The following is a 15,111-nucleotide window of genomic DNA, read 5'->3' as shown; positions in this document are numbered from 1 at the left end:
GGTCCTCCTGCATCTGGCACTGGAGTGATGGGACCACAGGAGTGGCTCTCCAAGCTTCTCTCTGACTAGGTTCTGATGAGCTTGTGGTTCCACTTTGATACATTTCTTTAGCAAGTCACTCATCTGCCCTAGATTTTCAAGTATTTTGGTATGCAGTAGTTCATGGAGTCTCTTATGAGTGTTGGTGCTTCTTTGGCATGCATTGTAATGTCCTGAGGCCAGTGAGACGGCTCCATGGGCCAAAGCACTTGTTTCATTCCTAGAATTCACAGTAGAAGGCAAGAACTCACTCTCTAATGCTCTCCTCTGACTTCAACATGTGTGTTATGGCATACACAGGCCCATACACCACATATCACACACAATAGCGATGATGGTGATGATGTTATAATGCCTTATTTTTCTTCTCTAATTTTACTGTTTAGGTCTTCTCCCTTTTTTTTTTTTTTTCTTCAATAATAAAATTAAAATTTTGTCCACTTTGTTTTCCTTTATAATTTAAAAAAATCCTTAATTTTATTTGCAACGTACGGGGGCTTGCCTGCATATCTATCCATGCACCACATGCACGCAGTGTCCTCAGAGTCCAGAGGAGGGTGTTGGGTTCCGGAATTTGGTAGAAGAGCAACAAGTTCTCTTAACTGTTGAGCCATCTCTCCAGCCCTCAAATTTTTATTCTTATTTTTATATGTGTGTGCTTGCTGGCATGTCTTTTTGTGTGCTCATATTTATGTAGGCCAGAAGAGGCCATCAGAGTCCTTGCAGCTGTAGTCACAGGCAGTTGTAAGCTGTCAGATGTGGGTGTGGAAACCAAACTCGGGTCTTCTGCAAGAGCAGCACGTGCGCTTAGCTGCTGAGTCATCTCTCCAGACCCACCTGAAACTTTTAAATTTTCATAAAAATCCCACCTTTTTCATTTGTTGCTTCTGCTTCTTCTATCATATCTAAGAAAACATCACCTATTTCAAAGCTGCAGGAGTCTGAGTGTTTTCCAGCCTTAGCTCAAACATTCAGGTTTATGAGCCTTTTGTTTTTTATTTTTTGGTTTTTTGAGACAGGGTTTCTCTGTGTAGCCCTGGCTGTCCTGGACTCGCTCTGTAGACCAGGCTGGCCTCGAACTCACAGCAATTTGCCTGCCTCTGCCTCTCGAGTGCTGGCACTTATGATCCATTTTTATAGTTAATATTTGTTAGGTACTATATGTGTGAAGTAATCCTTCTCTTTTAATCCCCAAGGACATCTTATTTTTGGAATATTTTTTACTGGGTTAAATATGAAAAGTGCTGGTAAAGAAGCTTTCATTGTTGTTTTTACTGCTGCTGCTGCTGTTTCAAGGGATCTTTAAGAAAAATACCAGCAGGGTGAGACGTGGCTCAACAGTTAAGAGCACTGGCTGCTTTTCCAGAGGATCTGGGTTCGATCTCAGCACCCAAATAGTAGCTTCCAGTATATTACAATCATCTGTAATTCTAATTTCATGGAGTCCAATGACCTTTTCTGCCTTTTATGGGCACCAGATATGAACATGGTACAGAGGATATGCATGAGGGTAAAAGTCTCCTGCACATAAAATAATTTTTAAATTAAAAAAGATCAATGGGGCTGGGCGTGGCGGCATGCGCCTTTAATTCCAGCACTCAGGAGGCAGAGGCAGGGAGATCACTGTGAGTTTCGGGCTAGCCTGGTCTACAAAGGGAGTCCATGACAGCCAAGGCTACATAGAGAAACCCTGTCTCAAAAAACAAGACAAACAAACAAAATAATCACCAAATTATTGCAGACATGGGAAATGACATCTGTTGTCATGAAAGTATACCTCACCTATATTGAGCTCATCAGTCTGTTTCATAAGCAGATAAATTTAAACACAAAGTAACTTAACAGAAATGGCTGCGTGTGTCAGCACAGATAGCTCGCATTGAATGATTATGAATAATATCTTGATTAGAAATAGAAGCTTGGTTTCATCTTTTCAGCTCAATATTGGCTAAGACCTACATACCATTTTTTTTTATAGTTTGATTAATGGCAGAGTAACTAATTAGAGTGGAAAAGAGATTAGAAAATCACTCAAAATGTTAAGTGCAGTTAGAGTGCTATTTTATCCTGGATACAGAGCAACAATCAAAGCCACAGGTGTGCACGATAATGCGGAAACCGAGACTACTCGGGTGTCAAGGATGCTAGGTAATGTTTTTAAAAATCAGCATTGGTTGGTTGGGCTTGATTTTCCTCCCTCTTCAATTGTCAGATGGTTGAGTTTGCCTTTGATAACTGATGCACTGAGATTTCGTGGGGGCATGTTCTTTTTCCTCTGCAGGATGTACAGAATCAAAAACTAAAGACAAGCTTGTGGTACCGAGAGGTAAATGACTCTTCTTCCCTCTCTGCATGCTGGGTGACTACTCTAAGGAGAAAATACCAGCTTTAGGTATAATCCCAGCTCAGCAGCAGGCCTGGCTTACTAGAGGCCATGCAAGGATGTAGCCACAGACTGGACTCCCTTTCCCCTAATGGAGCATGTCATGGGCTGGTGAACTGGGTCAGGACTCAGTTATGTCAGCGCGCCTAAGCTTTTTCATTTTGATGTTTCCCGTTTGGCTACTCCTAACAGGTTTGGAATGATGAGTTTTTGTCCTGGAACTCTAGCCTGTTCGATGAGATTCAAGAGATCTCTCTCCCTCTCAGTGCCATCTGGGCCCCTGACATCATCATTAATGAGTTGTAAGTGTGCTGGGGCGTATTTCTATGGCCTTTGTATTGATCTGCCTGCTTAGGCCAAGTGCCGTTTACTTTCAGTCACTGTTGCTATGCTTTTGTTTTCTCCACTTACTGGAGTCATACTATTAGGAATATTAAGGATGGAATGGTGATGAGTTGATATCACTCACGATACAGATTTGGAGCTGGGCATGGTGGCGCACTCCTGTAATCCCAGCACTCAGAAGGCAGAAGCAGGCAGATCTCTGTGAGTTCTAGGCCAAGACTATAAACAAACAAATAAACAAACAAACAAACAAGCAAACAAACAGATTTGGGGGATGGAGAGATGATTTAGTAGTATTTGAGTCTGTACTGCTCTTCCAGAGGACATGGGTTCAGTTCCCAGCACATATATTGGGTAGCTCAAAAGCCCCTGGAACTTAGCTCTTGGGGATCCGATGTCCTCTTCTGGTCTTGGTGGGTACCTGAACTCCCATGCACATACTATCCCTATATACATATACTTTACAATAAAATAAATATTTTTAAGAAAATACAAATTTGATTACTGGTGCCTGGAGTTACTATTTGTGCTATAGCTAAAGCAGGTGAGTTAACTGATGAGCCTTGTTATTTTTGAACATGTCCTTCAGGATGAATCATCTCACGGGAAGCATAATTTTTAAAAAAAAGATTTATTTATTATTATGTATACAGTGCTCTGCCTGCATGTGCCCCTGCAGGCCAGAAGAGGGCATCAGATTACATTATAGATGGTTGTGAGCCACCATTTGCTTGCTGGGGATTGAACTCAGGACCTCTGGAGGGACAGTCAGTACACTTAACCTCTAAGCCATCTCTCCAGCCCCTGGAAGCATCATTCTAAGTCTAGCTTTGGGTCTCCTGGTCACTGCCACATCGTAGTCAGTTCTGTGTGTGTGTTCGAAACGACTAAGGTCTTCTTCATGACAGGTTCTCTTGTGTCTCACATAGTGTGGACCTTGAAAGGTCTCCTGACCTTCCCTATGTGTACGTGAACTCTTCTGGAACCATTAGAAACCACAAGCCCATCCAGGTGGTCTCTGCATGCAGTCTGCAGACCTATGCTTTCCCCTTTGATATCCAGAATTGCAGTCTCACCTTCACCAGCATTCTGCACACAGGTAAATAAACCACGAGAGGCACAGTCTGCTGGGGATACCTATGCTGTGTGGGCAGGCCTAGGTGAAATGATATTGACTTCAGGTCTATTTCATTCTATTCTTACACATAATTGATTATTTAAAAATAAACCTCAAGTGGATGTAGTAGCACATGCTTGAAATCCCAGCACAACTTTAGAGGTGGAGGCAAAAGGATATAAAAAAACAAAAACAACAAACAAAAACCAAACAAACAACACCACAAAACCCTTCTGCTGCAATGGGTTTTTCTAGAATTCTGACAAAGTACCATGTTATAACTCACCACTGCGGTCAATTTGTTGTTATTCTATCAGCATTCTATCATCATTGAGAATGTTCTAGAAGTCACAGGACATGCTTCATATACTGTGGAGAACAGGCTGCAAACTCGAAATTCATCGTTTATTAAAAGATTAGGGGCTGGGTGAGGTGGTGCACACCTGTAATCCCAGCACTCTGGGAGGCAGAGGCAGGTGGCTCTCTGTGAGTTCGAAGCCAGCCTGGTCTACAAAGCGAGTCCAGGACAGACAAGGCTATATACAGTTTGACACCCCCCAAAAAAGACTAGGAGTATTTTTTTCTCCCACCTCTACTCTTTAACTCAAATACTGGTAATACTGTGTGTGGGGGTCAGGAGTTGGAAAACTGCCTGATGCTGGTCTCCATTTCTCTTGCAGGAAGTTCAAAGTTTCTGTTTTTCTGTTTTGGTTTTCTAGTGGAAGACATAGACCTGGGCTTCCTGAGGAATAGAAAAGACATTGAGAATGATAAAAGGGTGTTTATGAACGACAGTGAGTGGCAACTTCTTTCCATATCCTCCACGTACCACATCCGGCAGAGCAGCGCTGGAGACTTCGCACAGATTCAGTTTAATGTAGGTTCTCCTTCTCATCCATCACCGGTGTCTCTGTAGTCCTTTGCCTTCTCTGCTTAGCTACGGAATCTTCCCGATTACATGTCCTCATTATCATCTGAGAATAGCGTGTTGCAATGGCTCTGCCCATCCACCTGTGTGCCAGCATCTGAGAGCAGAGCTCACACGCTACCAAGCTAAAATTGTAATCTTCTACAAGAGAATCAGAGAACAGTGTACAGATTCCAGAGATCTGACCCATCCCACAGCAGAAGTCTTCAAACCTTTTGGTTTACACAAACATTATCATTTTTAATTGGCATGAGTATAAAGCCCAAAGCAATCTATATACCATTGGCATTACAACAAATTGGAAAAAAAAAAAAAACCACACACACACACACACACACACACACACACACACACACACAAAAAAAAAAAAAAAAAAAAAACCACACAAAAACTGTCTCATCAACACAATTGTCCCATTTTTAATTGGGAAAATAATCAATTAATTTTAGAAGCAGATGCATCTAATGATCATATTACTAAATCAAATATCTGAAGGGATGAGCCAATAGTCATCTGCACAATGCACAGAGACAACGAGTGGGGCTGGGGGTATAGCTCAGTTGTTAGCTTACATGGATCCCTGGGATTGATCATTGGCCACATAAACCAAGTATGATGGCACACACACCAGTAATACCAGCACTGAGAAGGTGGAGGCCAGAAGAGGAGAATTGACTTTGAGGCCAGCCTGGGCTACATGAGACCCTGTTTCAAAAAAAAAAAAAAAAAAAAAAAAAAAAAAAAGGAAAAGGAGAAGATGAGGGATGGAGGGAGGGAGGAAGGGAGGGAGGGAAAAACATGAGAAATAAAAAAAAAAAAATAGACAGACAGACAGACTGACCAACAGACTGACTGGCCGACACAGATAGAGCAAGCAAGCTACTAGTAGCTTCAGTGTCAGAGGGAGCAACTGCTGACCAGGGCATACAGTGGCCATGTTGATCTCAGTGCTCTGACGCTTCGGTGGGAGGACTCTTGGCCAAACTGTTCCCAGGGAAAGTTGTCTGACTTGAGGACCAGGAGGGAGGACAATGCTGCCCACCACCTTTCCTGCAAAGCTTCTGCTCCTCTGGCTTTTCGGGCCAACAACCCTGTCATGGTCACGGGCAGGGTCAAGGCACAGGCAGACTCACAGCGTTACGATTCAGCAGAGAGACCTGCTTCGCTGTGCAGTATAAAGGTGCTGTTTGTGATGGGGTGGGAGAGGTGGGTATTCATGTCAAAGAATGACTCCAGTTGAAAAGTTGAGACTGCAAACAGGAGTGCACGTGACACGGGTTTCTCCAGAAACGGGCCTTGGGGTAAGGAGTTGCCTGCAGACCAGACTAAGAGTAGAAGCAAAGAAGCAGAGTGGGGTTAACTGTTCCTGAGGGCATGAGTGGCCTCCGCTGTTTGAAAGTTGTGTGTTAACTAGAAAAACCCCTGTTAAACTCAAGCATTGGGGCTTGAGCTTCCATCATGGCTAACCCTCGGCTAGCAGCCTGTCACAACACATGTTTGCGGAACAGGAGATTCTGGACTGGAGTTCTTCCTGACTCAGAATTTAACAAAATCTTCATTGTGTGCCCACTCTGTTTTCTATGTTTTGTGATCCTAGGGCCCAAACAAGGGCCTCTCTCACACTAGGCAAGCACTCTACCGCTGACCACACCCCCAGTTCTTGTCCAATCATTTTCAGTAAGAAAATGAAAGTAGGGGGAAGAAAGCTTTTTTTTTTTTCTTTTTTCCTTTTCCCAATGAGTTTCTTGGCTAAGAGTAAACACTTCATTAATTTTAAAGATATCAGCCTGCAAACATTATTAATGCAGCCCAAATAATGGAGAGCATTAAAGGGAAATGTGAGGGAATGGCATGTGCAAGGTGGAACCAGTCACCTACCAAGCACTCCATGGAGTGCTGCACACACCATTACCTACACTGCACGCAGGCAGACCAAGGCAAGAGGCAGCAGGTAGACGGGTATGTGAGTGTGTATAGCCTTGTGTTCTCTCTCTCTCTCTCTCTCTCTCTCTCTCTCTCTCTCTCTCCCTCCATCCTTCCCTCCCTCTATCCCTGCAATTACATGCCATCTTTCCCTCTAAATATTAGCTTCTCTTTTTGAGAGCAGCAGGGTCTGTTTGGAAGAGGAGAGAGGGTAAGCGCCGTTTCTTGGAAGGTATCTCTCCACAGAGGAACCACGGTCCAGTTCCTTTGCCCTCTTCATCGCCACATTTCTCTCCATTATGACGCTCCCATGACATGCTGGAGGCAGGGATGCAAGCACAGCCTGGAAGTGTTCTCCAAGGTGTCTTTGCCCTGGGGGTTAAAGTGGGTTGCCTGGCAAGGCTGGCGTCCATCGGATTCTCTAGAACTGATGCCCCAAAGAATCGTGAGCAAAATCGCAGATCATATTAACAAGATTCTGAAGTGATCCTGCAGCTTTGGAACGACTTGCCTGTTCCAGGACCCTGCTAGTTTCCATCTCTCAACTTCCACACCTCCCCTGTGGTTGCCAAGTGCCCGTGCCTGGCTTCATTGTTCTTTTATGCCATAAAGAGATTCTGAGTTTAGCATCCAAGGCATCCTGGTGACATTCAAAACCCTCTAGCCAATGTTGTCGTATTTGGAGTCCCACTCTGTGCTAACAATGGGCTCACTCGTGTCCTGATAGCAAAGGACCATCTTCCTCTTAATCTAATCACCTGCTGTGTCCCAGACAGATCTGGGGACAATTGGAACAGGCAAGAGAGACAACATTTTCTTCAAAACATGCCATCATGTCATGCTCACACACACAGCTACTATTTACCTGGCATCAAATGCTCAGAATGCCATTAGCTCCAGTGAGCACAATCATAGCCACTGGTGCTGGGACACGTACTCCTTATAATAGGGCGCCACTGCCACTGTAGAATCTAGCTACATTCCACATGGGAGCCCAGACAAAGCTCTTCTTCCGGCAAGGATGTTTGTGTACAGCCTGGGACCCAATCCAACAGCCATGGGAGAGGAGATTACTTCCAATACATATTGGAGGTGCTGGTTCCCAGAAAACAGCAGGATGGACATTCAATTTCTGTATGACTTTTCAGGAGTGGGCAGAGATAGGGAGAAAGTCAGGAGAAGTCATTTTGGATGGAAAAGACCAATCAAGATAACCCCACACTGCGTGAGGAACTTGCCAGGCAAAGGAAACTCACAGAGTACTGGGGAAATGAAAAGAGGGATTTGGGAAAGAGAGAAACCTTGCTCATTCTCTTTTTCCATCATGATTTTCACGTCTTTTCTAGGCAATGGCGATTTTTTGTTGAGGCTTCCATTGAATGCTTCAAATTTAGGATCTAAGGCATTCTGGTACTCCTTAGGAGTCCTTGATCAACAATGTGACTGTAGCTCATGCCTGACAGGATGGCCTTCCAAGGAGAAGGAGGGATGGGGGTGGGTGAGTGGAAGAATCTTAAACACCAGGATCTTCCTAGGCTTTGCTCAAAGAATGCAGGAATCACAAATGATCTGTTAACCCAACCCAACCCACAGTCTGCACCCCCAAAGCTCTCACTCAGGCGCAAGGCTCTCACTTAAATGGCGGCAATGTTCCCATTCCTTCTGAACTGGGGGTGTTAGGAAGGACTTGGAAGGGGAGGAAAACGGGCTTCTGTATGAAGCGTGAGTCTGGGCATCAAAATTCCAAGTATGTCATAAAAACGGTCATGCAAAATTGAGTACTGGTGGGGTCTACCATCCAGGAGGCAATTAGAGGCTAACCTTGGGGCCTATTCCATCTCCAAGGAGCTCTCCACACACATATTCTGAATTAGATTGATCTCTTTCATTAACATCAATAGGCTCCAAATACCTTTGTGTACTTATTATTACCTGGCTTTAATGGATAATGAAATTGTCGCATAATATTGCTAACACCTGAAGGGTGTCTAATGGAGAACACGGACTGAAACTAAAGTGCTTTCCCCCCTTCTTCTGTGGAATTTAAAGGCACCAGCTCCTTTAGTCCATTAGGAACGATGAGCTCTGGGCAGGGCAGGCTTACAGAGAAGAGTGTCACACTAAGCTAGTGGCACATTCCCCTCAGCAGAAACAGGAGTCATTGGTTCTCACATGATCTATGAGAGGAGGCCCATATGAAGACTGACCCTAATGAGATGCCCCCCATTTGGGCCAATGTCACATCCACATTCTATTGGAACTAAAAGTAGGATTATTAACAGACTCTGATGTAGTGCAGTGAACATCTCAGGCTCAATGATTATTGCAGCTTGAGCTCTGTCACCAGGGTAAAGTACTGTGACCAAAAGCTACTTGGGGAGGAAAGGGTCTATTTGGCTCATGTTTTCAGGTTACAATCTATCATCGAAGGATGTCAGGGTAGGAATGCAAGGCAGGAATCTAAAGCAGAAACCAAAGAGTGACAGTGCTTGCTCTCTGGCTTGTTCATTCCCAGGCTCAAGCTTAGCTAGCTTTCTTATACAGCCCAGGACCACCTACCTGCCTAGGGAATGGTGCCACCCACAGTGGGCAGGGCCCTCCTGCATCAAGTGATAATCAAGACAATCTCCTAAAGACAATGCTCACAGACCAGTCTGATCTAGACAATTCCTCAGTCAAGTCATTTCTTCCAGCTGAGTCTAGGCTGTGTAAAATTGATATTAAGGCTCACTAGGACACTGGCGGACATATAAGGTAGAGGGATGTAAGAAAGGCTCTTGGTGTCTATCATAGACATCAAAATCCTCCGAAGGAGATATAGCTCAGTTGGTAGGGTAGTGGTCTAGCACGCAGGAAGCCCTCTGCTCAGTCTCCATTACTGAATAAAATAGCACCTACGTTTAGGAAGAAGTCTTAACTATCATCACGTAAATGAGAGAGGGACTCTGGTTGTGGTTCATTCTGGAGCAAGGGTCTTTTCTGCCCATAGAGTTACCAACCACCAGATTCTGGCTCCTGAACTCATAAGACCAGGCAAGGATAGGCACTAGCCCTACTTATGACACCGAGTCTCCAGTATTTACAGTCTGTTCTTGCTCAGGATTTGCTGAACAAAGGAAAGGAAAGCCGAAGATAAGCTGAGATAACAAAAATTTCAGAAAACAACAATAATAATAGATGTTTGTTTTGCTTTTATTTCATTTGTTTAAGGCTGTACCAGGCTTGTAGGGAGCATTAATTTAATCCTTAGAAGGCATTGACTCTAAAGCAAAGATAAAGGTGGGTCCTTTGTTTTAGAAGAAACCTCAAATTGTGACACTACTTGATTTCTTTTAGGAATGGTAGCATCCTTGCTAAAGAGAGGCGAATAGATGAAGAACATCTACCAGGCATAGTCACCTTTCCAGTTTTGTAAGACAGATGAAAATAGGAAAGTTTGTTTTATGTCACAGCAGAAGCTAGTTGGTTAACAGGGTGCCTGTGTTTTTCCCTTCTGCTTTCAGCTTCTACTGAGATCCAGGGAAGGTTCTTCCAAGTTCAGGACTGTTGTAGATAGAAGCACAGGTCAAAATCCCGTGGACCTCATAACTCTCCCCAGACCCTCCTCCACTCTACACACCTTGGGGACCTTTGGCATGATAAATCTATACTTCTTTGGAAATCAGGGTCACTCACCTGCCTTTGGTTTCAGCCTAGATTTATGTTTTCTGTCTGCATCTGGGTAGAGAGGAATCATCTCTACCTGTGCTAATTACATCAGAATTTGATTTAGAAGCACAACTGTACCCAGGATGTTTGGCAAAGCGAAAGCATACTGCTTCTTTAACAGGAAGGGGGAGAGGCACTTGTGGGGCAGAGGCAGGCAGGCAGATTGCTGTTAATTTGAGGCCAGCCTTGTTTACAAAGCAAGTCTAGGACAGCCAAGGCTACACAGAGAAACTCTGTCTTGAAAGACAAAGAAGAAGAAGAAGAAGAAGAAGAAGAAGAAGAAGAAGAAGAAGAAGAAGAAGAAAAAGAAGAAGAAGGGGAGGGGGCTGAAGAGACAGTTCAGTTGGGACAGTGCTTGACTTGCAAACAGGAAGACCTGAGTTCAATCCCCAGAACATGAAAAGTTTGTGTGGTCATGTGCTTGTAATCCCAGCACTGGGGAGGTAGAGGCAGGCAGACCCTTGCGGTTCCCTAGCTTATCAGCTTAGTCTACATAGGAAGTTTCCAGCCAATGACAGTTTCTGTATTCAAAAGTGTAGGCTGACTGTCCCATAGGGGATCACACAGGTTTACATGCAAAGGCTCTATTTCCTGGACTACAGAGCAGAGTCCTTCCCACTTAACCAGCATGCTTTGTGTTTGTCTTTAGGGTGATACTCATAGACTTTTCTCCCCTCTCATGAAATCTCTGCCATGAAGTCTCCCAGGGTGCTCTCACTTATTCCCTCCACCTGAACATGTATGACCCCTTCATCCCCCACTCTTAGGGACCAGATCTCCAACATCCCAGGCCCTGGCCACTCAGTGCTCTTTCTCCCACTACCACCTCTCACAGCTCTCCCCGTCACAGTCCAGCAGAGATGCAGGTTGATGATGGTTCATTATGTTGTTTCTTTTCTTCTTTTTTTTTTTTTTTCCTGTTGACTGCACTTTGGTAGAAATGTGTTTTAACCAAATTATTGCAAAGCAATGTGTATTGCACTGGTGTAGATATTTGCAGCCAATTGTGTTTAATGTGGAACACAACAGCTAGTCTACAATCCACCAAACAGCTCTGGCCTGCCAAGCTCCACTGAGTCGGGACATGTTCCCAGATCCAATGGCTAGGGAGCCTCAGCTCTCATCAACAAGATGTGTGGTGGTAGACTCCCCTTGACAGCTAGCACCCCATCACTGGCCTCTATACCCCCTCTGTGTTTGTGCTCATTTCTTTGTACTTTTCTCCCAGAGCAACCCTGTCTCCTCTCTGACATCTGGGCAAAGACAGATTGCTAGCTAGGCTACAGCTGACCAGCACTAGGAACCAAAAGATGTGGGGGTCACATCACAGCCCAGCCACTGCCTCAACTTACTTAAGGACACAGTGCCTCCAAAATCTATGATATGGAGGGTGTTAGCTATACAACATGTTGACAATAAGAAGAAAACAAATGACATGATAGATGTAAAAGCACCCAGCACACAATCTAACCCACAGGAAGCAGTCAAGTGTCCCATTTTCTGGCAAAACCAAGACATGGGAGCTGTTAAGAATGCTGGTCCATGTCCACCAGCAAAGGGACCAGAATGTTCATTTGTCCCATCAGGCTTTATTGAATTCCCACACCAGGAGAGGTCTTTTTAACAGCCCTGAGGGGAATCCCAACCTCAGAGATGGGACTTGGATCTTTTTTGCCTCTGCCTCCCAAATGCTGGGATAAGAGGTATGTACCAGCATATCCAGTTTATGCTGTACTGGGGATAGAACCCAGGGCTTTGTACATGTTTGACAGGCACTCTATCAACTGAGCTACAGCCCCAGTTTATAACCCCAGCATTGGGGAACAGAGAATGGGCCAGAGAACTCATAAGCTAGCCAGATAAGTACTGAGCTTCGGGTTTAGTGAGATGGCCTGTTTCAGAAAATGAGGCAAAGAACGATAAAGGAGGACGCCCAGTGCCCTTCTCTAGTTTCTGTGTGCCTCTACGTGGCCATGCATCTGTGCACAGATGCACACACAATAGCATGTTAGGTCTATATGAAAACTTACCGTTCCATCTTTTCGAACCACAAAATTTGTGTGTGTGTGTGTGTGTGTGTGTGTGTGTGTGTGTGTGTGTTATATGAGACAGGGTCTTGTTATGGAGTCCAGGCTGGTTTCCAACTTGTAGCAATCCTCCTGTTTCAGCTCCCCACATTCTGAGATTACAGGCATTTGGCAGCATACCCAGCTGCCTCAAATACACTCCTACCATAAGCTACATGCCATTTTTCATTAAACACAAGGGCTGGGATTTTTAAGGGCTATGGACTCAGCCAAGTGTTAGATCTTCCGCTTAGACTAAACAGCTTCCTTACCCCCCGCCAGGTGGTGATTCGCAGACGCCCGTTGGCCTATGTCGTAGGCCTCTTGATTCCTAGCATCTGCCTGATGCTCGTGGACCTGGGGAGCTTCTACCTGCCTCCCAACTGCCGCGCAAGAATTATTTTTAAGGCCAGTGTGTTGGTGGGCTACACAGTCTTCAGGGTCAACATGTCTGACGAGGTGCCAAGAAGTGCAGGGTGCACATCTCTGATTGGTAAGCAGCCCCAGTGTCACCTGATGCCCTGGTAGACCACTCCTGACTACAGCTGACCCCCTTTTCCCTGCTCTGGTCTTTCTCCAGGGGTCTTCTTTACTGTCTGCATGGCCCTCTTGGTTCTCAGCTTATCCAAGTCCATCTTGTTGATCAAATTCCTCCACGAGGAGCGGCACAGTGGGCAAGAAGGACCCCTTCTGTGCCTTCGAGGCGACTCTGATGCTGATGAGTCTAGATGCTACCCCGGGGCTCCACATGCTGAGACCACAGGTTTGTGAGAAGCCTGCAGACCCCCAGCCTGCCTGCTTTGTCCCACAGAGGACCTGTTTCCACTGAGGAAGAATCGGGTCTTGTCTGGACTGAGTGAATACTAGGAAACACCTGCTTTTCGGCCCCAGTTCTGTGCTTGAGGTTTCCTCTTTGGACTGAAGGCTACCTCCTGCTAGAGGTCATTTTAGCTCAAAGGTCAGGCCTTCAGTCACCTCTAGTCTGCTTCATTTCCACCAAAGTGACTGAGCCAAAACCTCAAAAACTATGGACTACACAAACACACACACACACACACACACACACACACACACACACACTACACACAAAGGTGGGGAGGAATATGAATAGTTGGGTTCTGATTGCTTTATATACAGAAGTGGTGGGGGCTGGAGAGATGGCTCAACAGTTAAGAGCACTGTCTGTTCTTCCAGAGGACCTGAGTTCAATTCCCAACAATCGCATGGTGGCTTATAACCATCTATCAGGAGATATGGTGCCCTCTTCTGGTGTGCAGGAGTACATGCAGGCAGAATACTGTATATGTAATAAATAAAGAAATCGTAAAAAAAAAAAAAAAAAAGATCATTGTGGCTGAGGAAATTTCCTAGATAGATGTAGCCTACACACCTGCCTTTTGACCCAGTCCAGCTCTGCTATGTTCCCTGGCTTTTCCCTCAGCATAGCTGTGCTTCGGCTAAGTGGATAGGGTGAGAGTCCTCAATGCCAACCAAGACCCTTCCTTGAAGACTAAGAACAAATAGCTCCCTGTTCATTTAGAGTCTTTTCCTCTACCATGCAGAGTCCCCAGCCCATCAGGAGCACCGGATCCAGTCCGATACTCTGAAGGGATTCTGGTTCGAGCTCCAGTCCATCAACAACTCTCTCCGGACTCAGGATCAGATTTACCAGAAGAAGGTGGAGTGGCTGGCCATCCTGTACCACTTTGATCAGCTGCTTTTCCGGATCTACCTTGTTGTGCTGGGGCTCTATACTGTCACTTTGTGCTCTCTCTGGGCACTGTGGAGCAGAATGTGAGACTGCTGGTCTCACTTGATATGGGGTCACAAACGCTTAGGGAAAGCTGAACAGAGTTTGGAGAGGGACTAAAAGAAGTGAGTAGGGTTAATAAAAGTGTCTCCAGGATGCCATTGTCTCTTTTCAGTGACTACAGAGACAAGCATCTCATTGGCTATTGACTTAACCAGTAAACATATATGCTCATTATAAAGATGTATAAACAGAACACAGTAACAAGCAAGCTTTCACTTTCCCTGAGCCACCTCAGCATCCGCATACACTTAGGTTAAAGCAAAAACGCTGGTTTCTAGATTGTTTGTAGTTTTCAAGACAGGGTTTCTCTGTGTAGCCTTGGCTGTCCTGGACTCACTTTGTAGACTAGGCTGGCCTTGAACTCACAGAAATTCCACTGCCTCTACCTCTTGGAGTGCTGGGATTACAGACATATGCTACCATGCCCGGCTTTGTTTTTAGATTTTTGAAGGAGGGTCTCTTGTAGTGCAAGCTAACCTTGAACCCCTGAGACTCCTGCTTCTACCTTCCAAGTACTAAAATTGCATGTCCTGTGCCACCATGGCCAGATCTATTTGATATTTTCTGCTTCAACAGTCTATACGTTAACTTGGCTTGAGCCCTGCTCAAAACAGTTTAATTCCTTCAGGATCATCGATACATAGCTCTGTCTCCTCAGTTCTTTCTTTGATCTCATATTACTTTACAGCCTTCTCCCTTTAAGTATTTGGTAGCCTTGGCCAGGCGGTGGTGGTGCACGCCTTTAATCTCAGCACTCAGGAGGCAGAGGCAGGCAGATCTCTGAGTTTG

The 15,111-nt window shown here is 45.0% G+C and overlaps 1 protein-coding gene across 1 annotated transcript in view; it reads left to right on the top strand.

The window, feature by feature from the left end:
• The window catches only part of Htr3b (5-hydroxytryptamine receptor 3B), a 28,559-nt gene extending 14,252 nt beyond the window's left edge, over positions 1-14,307 (top strand). The window contains exons 3-9 of the mRNA XM_051155844.1: positions 2,321-2,365; positions 2,615-2,724; positions 3,697-3,866; positions 4,604-4,761; positions 12,792-13,002; positions 13,090-13,272; positions 14,072-14,307. Coding sequence (XP_051011801.1) covers positions 2,321-2,365; positions 2,615-2,724; positions 3,697-3,866; positions 4,604-4,761; positions 12,792-13,002; positions 13,090-13,272; positions 14,072-14,307 — 1,113 coding nt within the window. The remainder of the gene's footprint in view (positions 1-2,320; positions 2,366-2,614; positions 2,725-3,696; positions 3,867-4,603; positions 4,762-12,791; positions 13,003-13,089; positions 13,273-14,071) is intronic.
• Positions 14,308-15,111: the final 804 nt, after the last annotated feature.

Source organism: Acomys russatus, chromosome 14 (genome assembly GCF_903995435.1).
Source record: "Acomys russatus chromosome 14, mAcoRus1.1, whole genome shotgun sequence".
In the NCBI taxonomy this organism is placed as follows: Eukaryota; Metazoa; Chordata; class Mammalia; order Rodentia; family Muridae; genus Acomys; species Acomys russatus.
This window is presented reverse-complemented; position numbering and strand designations above follow the sequence as displayed.